This window comes from Hyperolius riggenbachi, chromosome 1 (assembly GCF_040937935.1).
Source record: "Hyperolius riggenbachi isolate aHypRig1 chromosome 1, aHypRig1.pri, whole genome shotgun sequence".
NCBI lineage: Eukaryota > Metazoa > Chordata > Amphibia > Anura > Hyperoliidae > Hyperolius > Hyperolius riggenbachi.
In genome coordinates this window covers 450687410-450701288 of record NC_090646.1, presented here as the reverse complement: position 1 = coordinate 450701288, position 13879 = coordinate 450687410, and the positions used below count along the sequence as shown (strand labels likewise).

Here is a 13879-nt window from a genome sequence, read left to right as displayed (position 1 = left end):
TGATTAATATTCACTGCACTGCAGAGACTTGTGGTAGGACTGTAGTGTTGTCTGGATCATGAACATTTGATCCGGATCTTTTTTTGTGAGTCGAATCCGGATCATCACAATGAAAGATTCGGTTCACAGTGGATGTCTGTCTGGAAGAAACAGTAACATACAGAATGTACAGTGCAGGAAAAGTCCTGTCCTGCTAGTCATTTCACCCAGTCTGCTTCCCTAGTAAAATGATTTAAATGATTTGGTTCAAAGATCCAGATCTTTTCAATGATTCGATTCAAATGATCAGAATCCTTAAAAAGATCCGGACTTCCTATCACTAACCTGGAGCGGCTGCTTTGAAAGCTGCATAACGCAGCTCAATCTGACGTCCAACTTCAACACCACCATGCGTTGGTTGCGTTAGGGGCACGTTATGCGACCATAACGTCCCCTAAAACGCAACGTCTTGGTGTGTAAGTAGCCTTAAACACAGCACTTTCTCCTGCTATTCAGCTTCAAATCCGCATCCAAACTGGAGATAATGATACCCTTGTGTTTAACAAGTAAAAAAGATACTAACACTGGAATGTAAACAAACACTCTGAGAAACTGTCTCTGCTTCAGGCACACACAGTGTTCAGAATAGCTCATTAGAAGATTTTAATATATAATAAAAAGCAGTTTTAATAGAAAAATAATAAAAATGCAATGCCAGCTTTCAGAGTAAGAAAAACTACACTTTGGAAACTTGTAATTTGTAAACAGACAATATTACTTATGCACAAAAGCAAATATGATAACTGCATGAGTAATAAAAAAGTAGGACAACACTTTCATTGAATGGTATGTCAGAGTTTCAGACCACTTTAATAACCTTTCCACTTGTAGTAATAATTGTTTGAGTGTACTCTGAGACCCAGTAGGCATTGGCTCTGTTGGAAACATGATACACTGCATGGATATATTGCAAAGTTTTGTGCTTATATTGTATGCTGAATCTCGCTGATAAATAGCTGTGCCTTGCATATAGGGATTTGGATACTTGCTACGGAAAACTGCAGCATGCTGACAAGCCATTCGGATGGCACGCTGGCATTTGAATAGGCAGCGTTTTCCTCTTCTGGCTCGCATGCAGAGAAAAACTGTATCTGGAGATAATGGAAGTAGACCTTTACTATTATTTGACTATGCCATGCGTCTGTACAGCATGGTGCAATGTAAAGATAGTGGATTACATATGAACTCCCTGTATTCTCTGATTTATATTTCCACTCCATTTCTCTAGTTATGTCTTCATGGCATTACATTTACAGAAGGGACAGAAGGTGGAACTGCTTCTCCATTTCTATTTGAGATCCTAGAAATAAGTGAAAGACTTAACGAGGCAAATACTGATGCTGAAATTGAAGAAATTGAACATTTAGTACAAGGTAATAATTTAAAGTAGACAAAATCCTTTAAGGTCTTTTTCTACTAGCTGTGATCTGCTGATCACAAGAGCACTGCGATTTACATGGAAATCACGGTGCTCATTTCCCACTAGTGTGCGTCATATTTTCTCAGAACGCAATTGCTGGATTTGCGCCACAATCAGTCTGTGTTCCCAACAGCTGCAGTGCTTTCCATATCAGTTTTTCCACAATCGTTTGCAATAGTTTTGGATTGCGGCAAGGTGCATTTCTATTGAAGTGCGTGCATCGTGCAGAAAAAGCAGAGAGTTGTCTGATATTTAAAGTGCGGAATAGAAACACGAACGGACGCAAACACTGTGCCATTCCCGAGTGTGACAATGAAATCGCACATTAATCTGTTAAGTGTGCACCCAGCCTTAGAGCGTAGGTGTAAGGGCTCCTGCATAACACCTGACCTTATTTCTGGTTGCAAAGAACCATATGTAAATACAATCCTATTTTCACGGTGTAATCTAACAACACTAGTCTGGGTATACACAACCTTGGACCTAAAATGGTCCCCAGACACTATTTTGGGGATTTAAATGAGCAGGATTTAAAGGAGGATACATTGAAATTGGATAGAAATTCTATTTTATTTACATAATTCATAAAAAATTCCAAGTATGATAGTCTATATATGAAAACCACATGAATTTAGTCCTCAATACAACGCATGCAGTGGTTTTAATGGCCTACAAAGCCGCCTCATCAGAGGCAGATTTTCTTCACCAGACCAGCCGCCTCTGCTGAAAACCCTCTAGACCAGGCATGGGCAAACTCAGCCCTCCAGCTGTTACAGAACTACAAGTCCCACAATGCATTTGCCTTTATGAGTCATGACTGTGGCTGTCAGACTCCTGCAATGCATTGTGGGACTTGTAGTTCCTTAACAGCTGGAGGGCCAAGTTTGCCCATGTCTGCTCTAGACTAAGTACACTATTCAAAAGTTTTGCCTCTGACAACCATTGAAGGACAAAGAATATAAATTACATATGCTTTTCCTATTTAAATTCTAGTCTAATTTACACTTTTTGGAATTTCCCCTTTCAGTAACTATAGAGCAGGGATGTTGAACTCCAGTCCTCGAGGGCCGAGGTCTCAGCTCAAATTAATTGATGGGACTGAATCAGGAAAGGTGTGGTTCATCAAGTAGAACACCTTTCTCCACTTCTCAGTCCATCCTAAATACTGGCATGGCTATGGCCTTCCAGGACTAGAGTTCAACACCTGTGCTATAGAGCTGTTGAAGCCCAAACTGGGGGCCATCAGTGATTGGTAACTATAGATAACTCTATCTAATCTAGATAACTACACTTGCATATATATATATATATATATATATATATATATATATATATATATATATATATATATATATATATATATATATATATATATATATATATATATTTCTATGTTTTCGGGATCATTCTTGCTTTTGCCTAATACTGTTAATGTTTTTGCAGCCAATTGCCAGTCGTTGACTGAAAATATCCAAGAAGCCTTTCGGAAAGGTAATAATGGCTCTATTTACCCTAGGTGAAAAGGTCTGTTTCCTTAAACTGCGAGTTATGTACACACGCTGGTTTGAACTCTGCCGTAGTGGACGATAAAGACTGCTTCGGCCAAGAATTGTGACCCAAACCAGCGTGCGTCACTCGAGGCTCCTGCATGAAACTGTTAATTATCTAGCCATTCAGCAATCTTCAGTGTGTCGGTGCAACTGGTGCAGACTGCAGTCTTTTATCATCCTGCAGCAGATTTTAAATTTTTTTTTTTTTTGCTTGGAAATGCCTTTATAATGAGAAGATGCTTTAGGGTAGAAACACAATAGGCAGAAATGCTAGTGTTGCGGTAAACACTAACATTAACGCATATAATGGGATGCATAAAAATGCATATGTTCGCGTTGTGCAATGTGCGTTTTTGAAAAATGCATTTTTCCAAAACACATCTAAAATGCACATAACGAATATCTATGGTGACGCAGATGTATTGCATTTTTAATGTGTTTTTTTTTTACGAAGTTTGATGTATTTCCGCTTCCCGTTGACTTCCTAGTGATTTCCATAAAACGCATATGCTTTGCAGTAAAATGCAAATGCAAAAAGAAAAACTCAATGTAACAAAATGCTACCTTTCACGCATCGCCTAGTGTGTTCCCAACCAAAGTAAATCGGGCCATAAGAACACAGCATAGCCGCCTCAAAGAACATCTTAAGTGAGAGGGATACGGAGGTTGCCGTATTTAGTTTTAAGCAATACCAGTTGCCTGGCAGTCCTGATGATTCTCTGCCTCTAATATTTTTATCCATAGACCCTGAACAAGCATGCAGCAGATCAGGTCAGATCTGATGAGATTTGCCACATGCTTGTTTCTGGTGTTATTCAGACACTCTGCAGCCAAATAGACCAGCAGGGCTACCAGGCAACTGGTATTGTTTGAAAGGAAATAAATATGGCAGCCAACATATTCTTCTCACTTCAGTTGTCCTATAGGTCACATTCACAGTGGGACTTTATGGTCACACGTTATAAAGTCTTATAACGCAGCTTACCGCACTGCAATGCTAATCCTATGGGCCATTCAAAGAGCGATGTTAAAGTCGCATTAAAAATGTTGCAGTCATGTTGCGACTTTAACGTCGCATTAAAACACAACGTCCCACTGTGATTACAGCCTTAAAGGGGCATTATGGCAAAAAATTGTAACATTTTAAAATATGTCAAAACATATAATAAGTATGTTTTTTCAAGAGTAAAATGAGCCATAAATTAATTTTCTCCTATGTTGCTGTCACTTACAGTAGGTAGTAGAAATCTGACAGAAGTGACAGGTTTTGGACTAGTCTATCTCTTCATAGGGGATTCTCAAGGATTTATTTATTTTCAAAAGCACTTAGTAAATGGCAGTTGCTCTGTCCAACTGCCAAAAAACTGTGTAGGGAGCAGGGAAGCTGGCCAGCATCTTTGTATAAATCCTTTTTAGGGAATATTCTTTATAAAGAATAAAAGCCTTGCTGAGAATACCCCATGAAGAGATGGACTATTCCAAAACCTGTCACTTCTGTCAGACTTCTACTACCTACTATAAGTGTACAAAGTGAGGTCCGCACAATGTCGGTAGGATCAAACCGGCTTTATTAAATCAATCACATAAAGGCTAAAATCCAACACCACACGCTGACATGTTTCGGACATTACACGTCCTTAATTATAAGTGACAGCAACATAGGAGAAAAAACATTTTACTCTGGAAAAAACATACTTATTTGTCTATGTATGCACATACTTTACATTTTACAATTTTTTGCCATAATGCCCCTTTAAGATCACGGGTTAAAGAAAACCTGAATTGAAAATTAAAAGTCAAAATAAGCATACACAAGTCATACTTACCTCCCGTGTAGTCTACTCCTCAATCTCTTTCTAGTCTACTGCATCCTGTTTGTCCACTGTGAACAAAAGTGATGGAAAAGATGTTTCAAGGGGTCTACCATCTGAGTTTTTGCATGGCGGAGTGGGATATACGCCAAAAGTCCTGGGGAAAAAAATCTGGATTTGATGCAAAGCAGCGGTTTTTAGGGCAGAAATCATTGCATGCTAAATTGGAGGCCTAAAGTGCTTTAAAACATCTTGCGTGTGTATACATCAATCAGGGAGTGTAATTAGAGTACTGCTTCACACTGACAGACCAAACTCGCTGTGCAACGCACCGCAAACAGCTGTTTGTGTTGTGATGGCCATGCTGGACTGGTGCGCACCATGGCGAGAGTGCAGGCAATAGTGGTTTTCAAGCCCATATGGTCGCCAGGTTGCGGTAGCTCAATGACAGAACAGTGACTGTCCAGCTGATCGAATTTGGTCTGTCCACAATGAAGCAACTACCTTATTATGCAGTTGGCTGATGGTGTAATGGTTAAGGGCTCTGCCTCTGACACAGGAGACCTGGGTTCGAATCTTGGCTCTGCCTGTTCAGTAAGCCAGCACTAATTCAGTAGGAGACCTTTGGCAAGTCTCCCTTACACTGCTACTGCCAATAGAGCGCGCCCTAGTGGCTGCTGCTCTGCTCTGGCGCTTTGAGTCCGCAAGGAGAAAAGCGCAATATAAATGTTATTTGTCTTGTCTTGTCTATTATCTTTGGTGTGCCACTCCCCGACACTCATATAGCTGTCGGTCATTGCTTAATTGTAATACGCAAGCCCCTTCACCGCAGCAAGGTAATGATCACGAAGGGGAATTGACACACGTACATGCCTTTTGTCTTGTTGTTGCAGCCGCAGTGCAGCCAGAAAAATTAGGCAGGCATGTACATGAACCAGAAAAATTATTATAGCGGCCGCTGCTATCAGCGGCCTTAAAAATTCAGGAATCCGCCTGGAGTCCTGGACTCTGTTTGTGGTGGCGGAGAAGGCAATCAAGCGGCCTGCAGGCAGAGATGCTGTGTGCGGGGACTGACTTAGTCTTTGGGCGGGCTGTAGCCCTCCAGGATCCATGCCTCATTCATTTTGATAAAGGTGAGGTACTGAACACTGTTGTGACTTAGGCGACTTCTCAGTGACCATGCCTCTAGCTGCACTGAAGGTCCTTTCTGACAGGACGCTTGAGGCAGGGCAAGACAGAAGTTGGATGGCAAATTGTGACCGTACTCGCCACAGGTCAAGCCTGCGCACCCAGTAGTCCAAGGGTTCATAGCTGCACACAGTGTCTACATCCACACTTAAGGCTAGGTAGTCTGCTACCTGCCAGTCGAGGCATTGGTGAAGGGTGGATTGGGAAGCGCTAAGGCGAGGCGTTGGACTAAAGAATGTCCGCATGTCCGACATCACCATGAGATCACTGGAGCATCCTGTCCTTGCCTGCGTGGACATGGGAGAAGGATCACTGGCAGTGGTACCTTTATTCTGTTGTGCTGTGACATCACCCTTAAACGCACTGTAAAGCATAGTTGCCAGCTTGTTCTGCAAGTGCTGCATCCTTTCTGCCTTCTGGTGATTTGGAAACCTCTCTGCCACTTTGTGTCTATACCGAGGGTCTAGTAGTGTGGCCACCCAGTACAGCTCATTCCCCTTGAGTTTTTTTTATACGGGGGTCCCTCAATAGGCTGGACAGCATGAAGGCCGCTATCTGCACAAAGTTGGATGCAGACGTACTATCCATCTCCTCTTGCTCTTCCTCGGTGATGTCAGCTAAGTTCTCCTCCTCCCCTAGCCACGAACCATACTACGGGAAAGCTGAACAGCACAAGCCCCCTGCGACACCTGCTGCGGTTGTTCTTCCGCCTCCTCCAAAACACCTTCCTCATCCTCAGGTTTTGAGAAAACATCTGGTTCTGATGAGAATTGATCCCACAACGCTTCCTCCTGTAACTGTACCTGTTCATGCTCATCCACAGCTTGATCCACCACTCTACGCATGGCACGCTCCAGTAAGAAGGCATACGGGATCAAGTCGCTGATGGCGCCTTCACTGCGACTCACCACGTTTGTCACCTCCTCAAATGGCCGCATGAGCCTGCAGGAATTTAGCATGAGTGTCCAGTACTTCGGCCAGAACATCTCCATCTCCCCAGAATGTGTCCTTTGACTGTAGTTGTAGAGATACTGTTTGATGGCTTTCTCCTGTTGTAGCAGGCGGTCGAACATCAGGAGGGTCGAATTCCAGCGAGTTGGGCTATCGCAAATCGAGCGCCTTACCGGCAAGTTGTTTCTCCGCTGAATATCGGCCAAGCGTGCCATAGCTGTGTAAGACCACCTGAAATGCCCACACAACTTCCTGGCCTGCTTTAGGACGTCCTGTAAGCCTGTGTACTTACACACAAATCTCTGGATTACGAGATTGAGCACGTGCCATGCAGGGTACATGTGTCAACTTTCCCAAATTCAAAGCCGAAATGAGATTGCTGCCGTTGTCACACACCACGTTGTCGATCTCCAGTTGTTGCGGAGTCAGCCACTGATCCACCTGTTTGTTCAGAGCAGCCAGGAGAGCTGCTCCAGTGTGACTCTCCGCTTTGAGGCAAGACATGTCTAAGATGGCGTGACACCGTCGTACCTGGCATGCAGCATAGGCCCTGGGGAGCTGAGGCTGTGTAGCTGGAGAGGAGATCGCAGTACCAGTAGAGTTGAACTGCCACTCAGCCGAGGAGGAGAACAGCGAAGAGGATGTAGCAGGAGGAGAGGAGGTGGCAGCAGGCCTGCCCACAAGCCATGGAGGTGTTAATATGTCTGCTGCACAGCCACGTACTCCCTGCTTGCCAGCGGTCACCAGGTTGACCCAATGGGCTGTGTAAGTAATGTACCTGCCCCTACCGAGCTTGGCAGACCAGTCATCCATGGTCAGATGGACTCTTGACCCAACGCTGTGTGCCAGAGATGACACCACTTGCCTCTCAACTTCATGGTACAGTTTGGGTATTGCCTTTTTGGAGAAATAATTGCGGCCTGGTATCTTTCACTGCGGTGTCCCAATGGCCACAAATTTTGGGAAGGCCTCAGTCCACCAGCTGGTATGGTAACATCAACCACGTCCTGACAATCTTGGGAGTTGATGGGACATGCCTTCTTCTGAGCATTGTACTTTGGGCCAGGGCCGCACGAAATCATGTCAGCACGACCTCGAACAGACCTGCCGGGAGGCCTGCCTCTGGGACTGCCTCTGCCTGTTTTGTCCATATCGGGGAGGGGGGGTGAAGTGAAAGGTATGCACTGACTTGACTAATACAATGTGCAGTCACACAGGTGCAGTTAACAGGCATGCACGGACTGGAATTGCAATACAATGTGCAGCTGTCACACAGGTGCAGTTAACAGGTATGCACGGACTGGTATTCTAAACAGCGTGCGGTCACACAGATGCAGTGAACAGGTATGCAGGGATTGGTATTACAAATGTGCAGCTGTCACACACAGGTACCGTGAACAGTGACTGGTGTTATATTGCACTGCTTGCGCTCACGTAAGTGCACTGAACAGGTTACAGGTATGCACTGCAGTGATTGGTATTGCAAATGTGCAGCTGCCACACACACACACACACACACACACACACACACACACACACACACACACACACACACACACACACACACACACACACACACGTGTACTGTGAACAGGTGCAATGACTGGTGGTATTAACAATGCGTGCACTCACGTTGGTATAGGTAAATAGGTGCACTGAACAGTGAACAGGTGCAGTGATTGGGATTACAAATGTGCAGCTGCCTGTCACACACAGGTATTAACTGAATGTGCTGGGCCTGGCAGTGGCACAGTAGGAATTACCAAGGCTGTCTATGCAACACAAGTGTCTGTGGGACACACACACAAACAAAAAATAAAATAGATCACAAGAATAAGATTAGCTCTCAAAAGAGCTGTTGAGGGGTGCTTTTTTAGCAATAAGAATCAGCATGGAGCAATCTAACAAGCCTACAAGAGCCTAACTAAGCTTTCCCTATAGCTCTCTCTGCAGCAGCAGCTCTCCCTTCTCTAATTACTGCAGGCACACGAGTGAGTCCAATGCCTGATGCTGCCTGCCTTTTATAAGGGGGGGTGGCTCCAGGAGGGAGTGTAGCCTGATTGGCTACAATGTGCCTGCTGACTGTGATGTAGAGGGTCAAAGTTGACCCTAATGATGCACTATGGTGGCAAATCGAACTTCCGGAAAAGTTTGTGGTTCTCCGTGATCACGAACCCTGGAAGTTCGCCGGTTCCCATTCGCTGATGAACCGTTTGGGCCATCTCTAGTGCTGGGACACTCTGAAGCTTGTGGCCGCGCTTCTGTATGAGAACAAGCATGCCACCTACGCACCAACACAGTGCTACTGCTTTGGCTCAGGGGAAGGACACAACCTTTTTGGGAACGTGCTACAGTGCAGGCGTAAGCCACATGCGCATTGTAGCTATATTCCACCAACAATGGTTTGTCTGTGAGCTTCAGAAGGTCCTGGTGCTAGAATGTCAAGGTGGAGGAAGACAGTAAGCCCCTACACACCTGTGGCAGATGTCGTCCGTCAGGGATCGAAACCCGAAATTTACGTGCGACATCGCTGGACCAACACAGTACAGATACAATGTCAGCTGTATAGCTGACAACAGGGGAGGTGGAGGGCCAACGGAGCAGGCATACGTGGCAGCACAATGACCTCTCCCGTTGCCCGGCCAAGTTGATCCATCGGTTGGGGGCTGCCGTACACATGCTGGATTATCAGCTGAGGTGTTCGTTATTGGCCACCTCTTAAATCATGTGTGTGAACAGTGCTTTAGGTAAGTACCTAAATTGGACACTTTTTTTTTTTTTTTTTTCTTTTTTTGGTTTTGTTTTGTTCAGGTACCCTTTTTTTTTTTTTTACCGGTTCAGCCTCACAGCTATTTTCACCTTAACCCTCTGGGGGATAATCCCGAGCTGAGCTCGGGGTAAGCCGCCACAAAGGATTTCTCAGGCCCTGGTGGGCCGATTTGCATAATTTTTTTTTTTTTGCACGCAGCTAGCACTTTGCTAGCTGCGTGTATATACCGATCGCCGCCGCTCCGCGCTGATTCGCCGCTATCCGCCGTGCCGCGCCGGTCCCCCCCCCAAGACCCCGTGCGCAGCCTGGCCAATCAGTGCCAGGCAGCGCTGAGGGGTGGATCGGGACTCCCTCTGACGTCACGACGTCGTTGACGTCGATGACGTCATCCCGATCGTCGCCATGGCGACGGGGGAAGCCAAACAGGAAATCCCCGTTCTGAACGGGATTTCCTGTTTGCTTTGATTGCCGGAGGTGATCGGAGGGGGTGGGGGGATGCCGCTGCACAGCGGCTATCATGTAGCGAGCCCTTGGCTCGCTACATGATTTAAAAAATAAAAAAAAATAGAAAATAGTGCTGCGCCACCTCCTGGGCGATATAATTGTATCCCCCAGGAGGTTAAGGACTGAAGCAATTTTCCCCTGTCAGCGCTGCTCTCATTCATTCGCTAATAGCTTTATCACTACTCATCACACATAAATGAATTAGATCTTGTTTTTTTCACCACAAATTTGGCTTTTGGGGGGTGACATTTGTTTTTAGTAACTACTAAAATGTCTATGTATTTTAAAGAGAAAAACGAGGGAAAAAATGAAAAAATACACTATTTCTCCAATTCCAGCCTCTATAGTTTTAAAATGAACAATGCTACAGAACATTTTACCCACACATTTTATCTGCCTATTTGTCGTGGTTATCACAAGATTTAAATTATGTCCCTAGTACATAGTATGGTGACAATATGTTATTTGGAAATAAAGGTGCATTTTTTCTATGTTGTTTTTTGTTTTCTCATTGCACACTACCAATGATTACAAGCCTTTATTTGAAAAAAAAAACAGTAATACATCCTCATGACATACATATTTAAAAAGCTGAGTCCCTAAGGTAACTATTTAAGTATTCACTTTTCAATTCTGTCACTTTTGGTGTTTTTTACAAGTGTATTAGTTTGGTGCAGAGTATATGAAAATAACAATTGCATTGCTTTTCATTTCATTTGCTGCAAAAACAAAACCACATCACATATGCCTAATCTCTCAAAGACCCCAAATACTATTCTCTTGCTTGTCCCGGTGAAAATGATACCCTATACACATAATCAGATAGCTTCTTGGCCACACAATACTCTGTTAACCATGAGCAGCACTAATGCAATTTTCAAGGCCATTTTTTGCAACAAAAGTAATACAGTCATTCTTTGTTCGCAAAGCCCCTGGAGTGTCAGAACATTTGAAACAGGTCACAAATGTCACCATTCTGAAAACTAGAGACCCAGGCCTACTGAGATACACATATTTTGAAACAATTGGACTTCTGCGGTTTTGCTAAAATTGAATCATAACTTGGAAAATGATATTTTTTACATCTTTTTTTCACTTTGGCACTATAAAAAAATCTGATGACTTAGGCCTCAGTCCTAAAACACACCAAAATGTATTCTACAGCTCATCACGGTTACAATGATACAACATATACCTTACTTAGTAACAAATGGTTGTGTGCAGCAATCAATTATATCCAATGTGCACTATTTTTTTTTTTTTGCACTAATTGTTGCAGAGCTATTGTTTGCATATTCCCAGGAGAGATTGGAATCAAACAAAGACCGCACATGACACCATCATAGAAGGCTAACAACCAGGGCTATTCATCAGTAGGTATTTTGTGAGCTACCTTCTCAAAGGAACACTGCAAAAGGAATTTTCACATTGCCCTGGTTATAACAAATCCAAAATGTGGCTAATTTGAATATATCACTTCTCTTCACAGTGATAACAAATACATTGGAACTTACCATTGGATGTCTTGCAGAATTAGAGAAAAGCCAGAGGCCATAAGCCAGGGGTCAAGCAGATCCAAGAGTCAGAAGATGGGAGCAGCAGGGTCCAAAGTTCAATTTTGAACTTACTTTGTGTTTTCTTTTTCCTCAAAAAATTCAGTTTCCGCCAACACCCCAAAAACATAGGGGTATGCCAAATGTGAGCTCCTTTGAGGGTCTGTAAGTTACATGAATATATAGGAAGGGGGAAAATGCCAGTCAAATATGTCCAGGTAAAGAAAAAAAAAAACCCACAAAAAAAAGAGAGAAACAAAAACACAAAAAAAAGGAAAAAAATAAATTAGTAATCTGCAAGTGTGTGGTATGCCCTAAAGCACTTGATAACACACAGTGCTGGGGCTGAGGGGCAATCTGGGCAAAAATACCGTGACTCACACCGTCTCTTGTGTTTCACACACACTCTGCATCTTCTCAGGGGGGCTTTTTTCACTTCATTGGGGGGAATTAGTTCAGGGAAATGTCTCTCCCTCAGTCTAATTGAGTTCTCCAAATGGATAGGATCCTGTTGTGCAATTTGGCCAGGGGAATACATTAGGGACTTGTGGACTTGAATCTGGAACTCAAGAAAGGTCATCTGTTGGCTTGTTGGTGTTGTGGTGGTTTTTAGATAGACCACAAATGCATTGTGCATGGTCATCTGCAACAAGAAGAATGTTATTTTTTTGTACCATGCTTTCCTTCTTCTTCTTAATAAATAAGGCGCCAAGACTTAATCTGATAAGTCCACTGCTCCCATATTTTTATTGTAGGCGACTATGGCCTCTGGCTTTGTACGTTGTTCCGTTCTGGATGTGGCAAGAACTGTGGCCTCAGTATGGATGGTGGATAGCATCATCACCTCCCGCTTGTCGTGGAACTTTAATGCCAGGAGCTCTTCAGATCTGAGTGCGTAGGACTCTCCTCTGCATAGTTTTTTATTTACTACCTGTGGGGGGAGGCCTTTACGGTTTGCTCTCACCGTCCCACATGCGCCAGTCTGGACTGAGAAGAGGAACTTGAACAGTGGCACACTTGTATAAAAGTTGTCCAAGTAGACGTGGTAGCCTTGGTGGAGAAGTGGATTCAGTAGGTCCACCACTATTTTGCCACTGGTGCTAATGTACTCAGGGCACCCAGCTGGCTGCAGAATGGAGTCTTTGCCTTCATAAATTTTAAAAGTGAAGGTATAGCCAGTGCCACTCTCGCATGCCCTATAAATTTTCACCCCACATCTTGCCCTCTTGCTTGGGATGTACTGTTTCATGGAAAGTCTCCCATGAAACGGTACCAGGGATTCGTCCACAGCAATTTCCCGGTGTGGGGTATATACATCCATGAACACTGCACTTAGGTGGGTCAACAGGGGTCTCAACTTAAACAGTCTGACATGGGCAGGGTCGGTATGTTCCACATCTTGAGAGTTGTCATTCAGGTGGAAAAACTTTGACAACAGCTCAAAACGCTGCCTGCGCATTATTGCTGGATAGAGGGGTGCATTATGATAAAGGTCCCTGGACCAGTACATTTTTATCTGGGGCTTTGGGGTGATGCTCATGCTGAGCGTGAGGCCTACATAAGCCTTCATTTCAGGCACGTTGGTGGGGTGCCATTTTCTGGCGATATAGTTGGTGGGGTGGTCAGCTATAAATTGTAGAGCAAATAAATTAGTTTGCTCTACTAAATGCTCCCACATTGCCTCTGTCATGAAAAGCTGGAAAATGTCAATTGGTGCCTGATTGACAATGGGCACTGACACACCAGCGGTGGCTGTGAAGGGTGGGATGTTGGGCGCAGCATAATTAGGGGGTTCCCAGGTGCCATTTAACATATGAAGCGGTACCTCCTGCCTGCGAGGTACCTGTGGCTGCCTACCCTGTCTGCGCCTAGCTCCCCCTGGCGCACTGCTGCTAGCAGCAGCGGGGTTGCCCACGGAGCCCTCTGCTGGGTTGCCCACGGAGCCCTCTGCTGGGTTGCCCACGGAGCCCTCTGCTGGGTTGCCCACGGAGCCCTCTGCTGGGTTGCCCACGGAGCCCTCTGCTGGGTTGCCCACGGAGCCCTCTGCTGGGTTGCCCACGGAGCCCGATGCTGGGTCACCCACGGAGCCCGAT

At 44.6% G+C, this 13879-nt stretch overlaps 1 protein-coding gene across 1 annotated transcript in view; it reads left to right on the top strand.

Annotated features, from left to right (window-relative positions):
- HSCB (HscB mitochondrial iron-sulfur cluster cochaperone) overlaps positions 1-13879 on the top strand; it is a 45700-nt gene that overhangs the window by 29811 nt on the left and 2010 nt on the right. Inside the window, exons 4-5 of the mRNA XM_068238737.1 lie at positions 1268-1412; positions 2903-2950. Coding sequence (XP_068094838.1) covers positions 1268-1412; positions 2903-2950 — 193 coding nt within the window. The remainder of the gene's footprint in view (positions 1-1267; positions 1413-2902; positions 2951-13879) is intronic.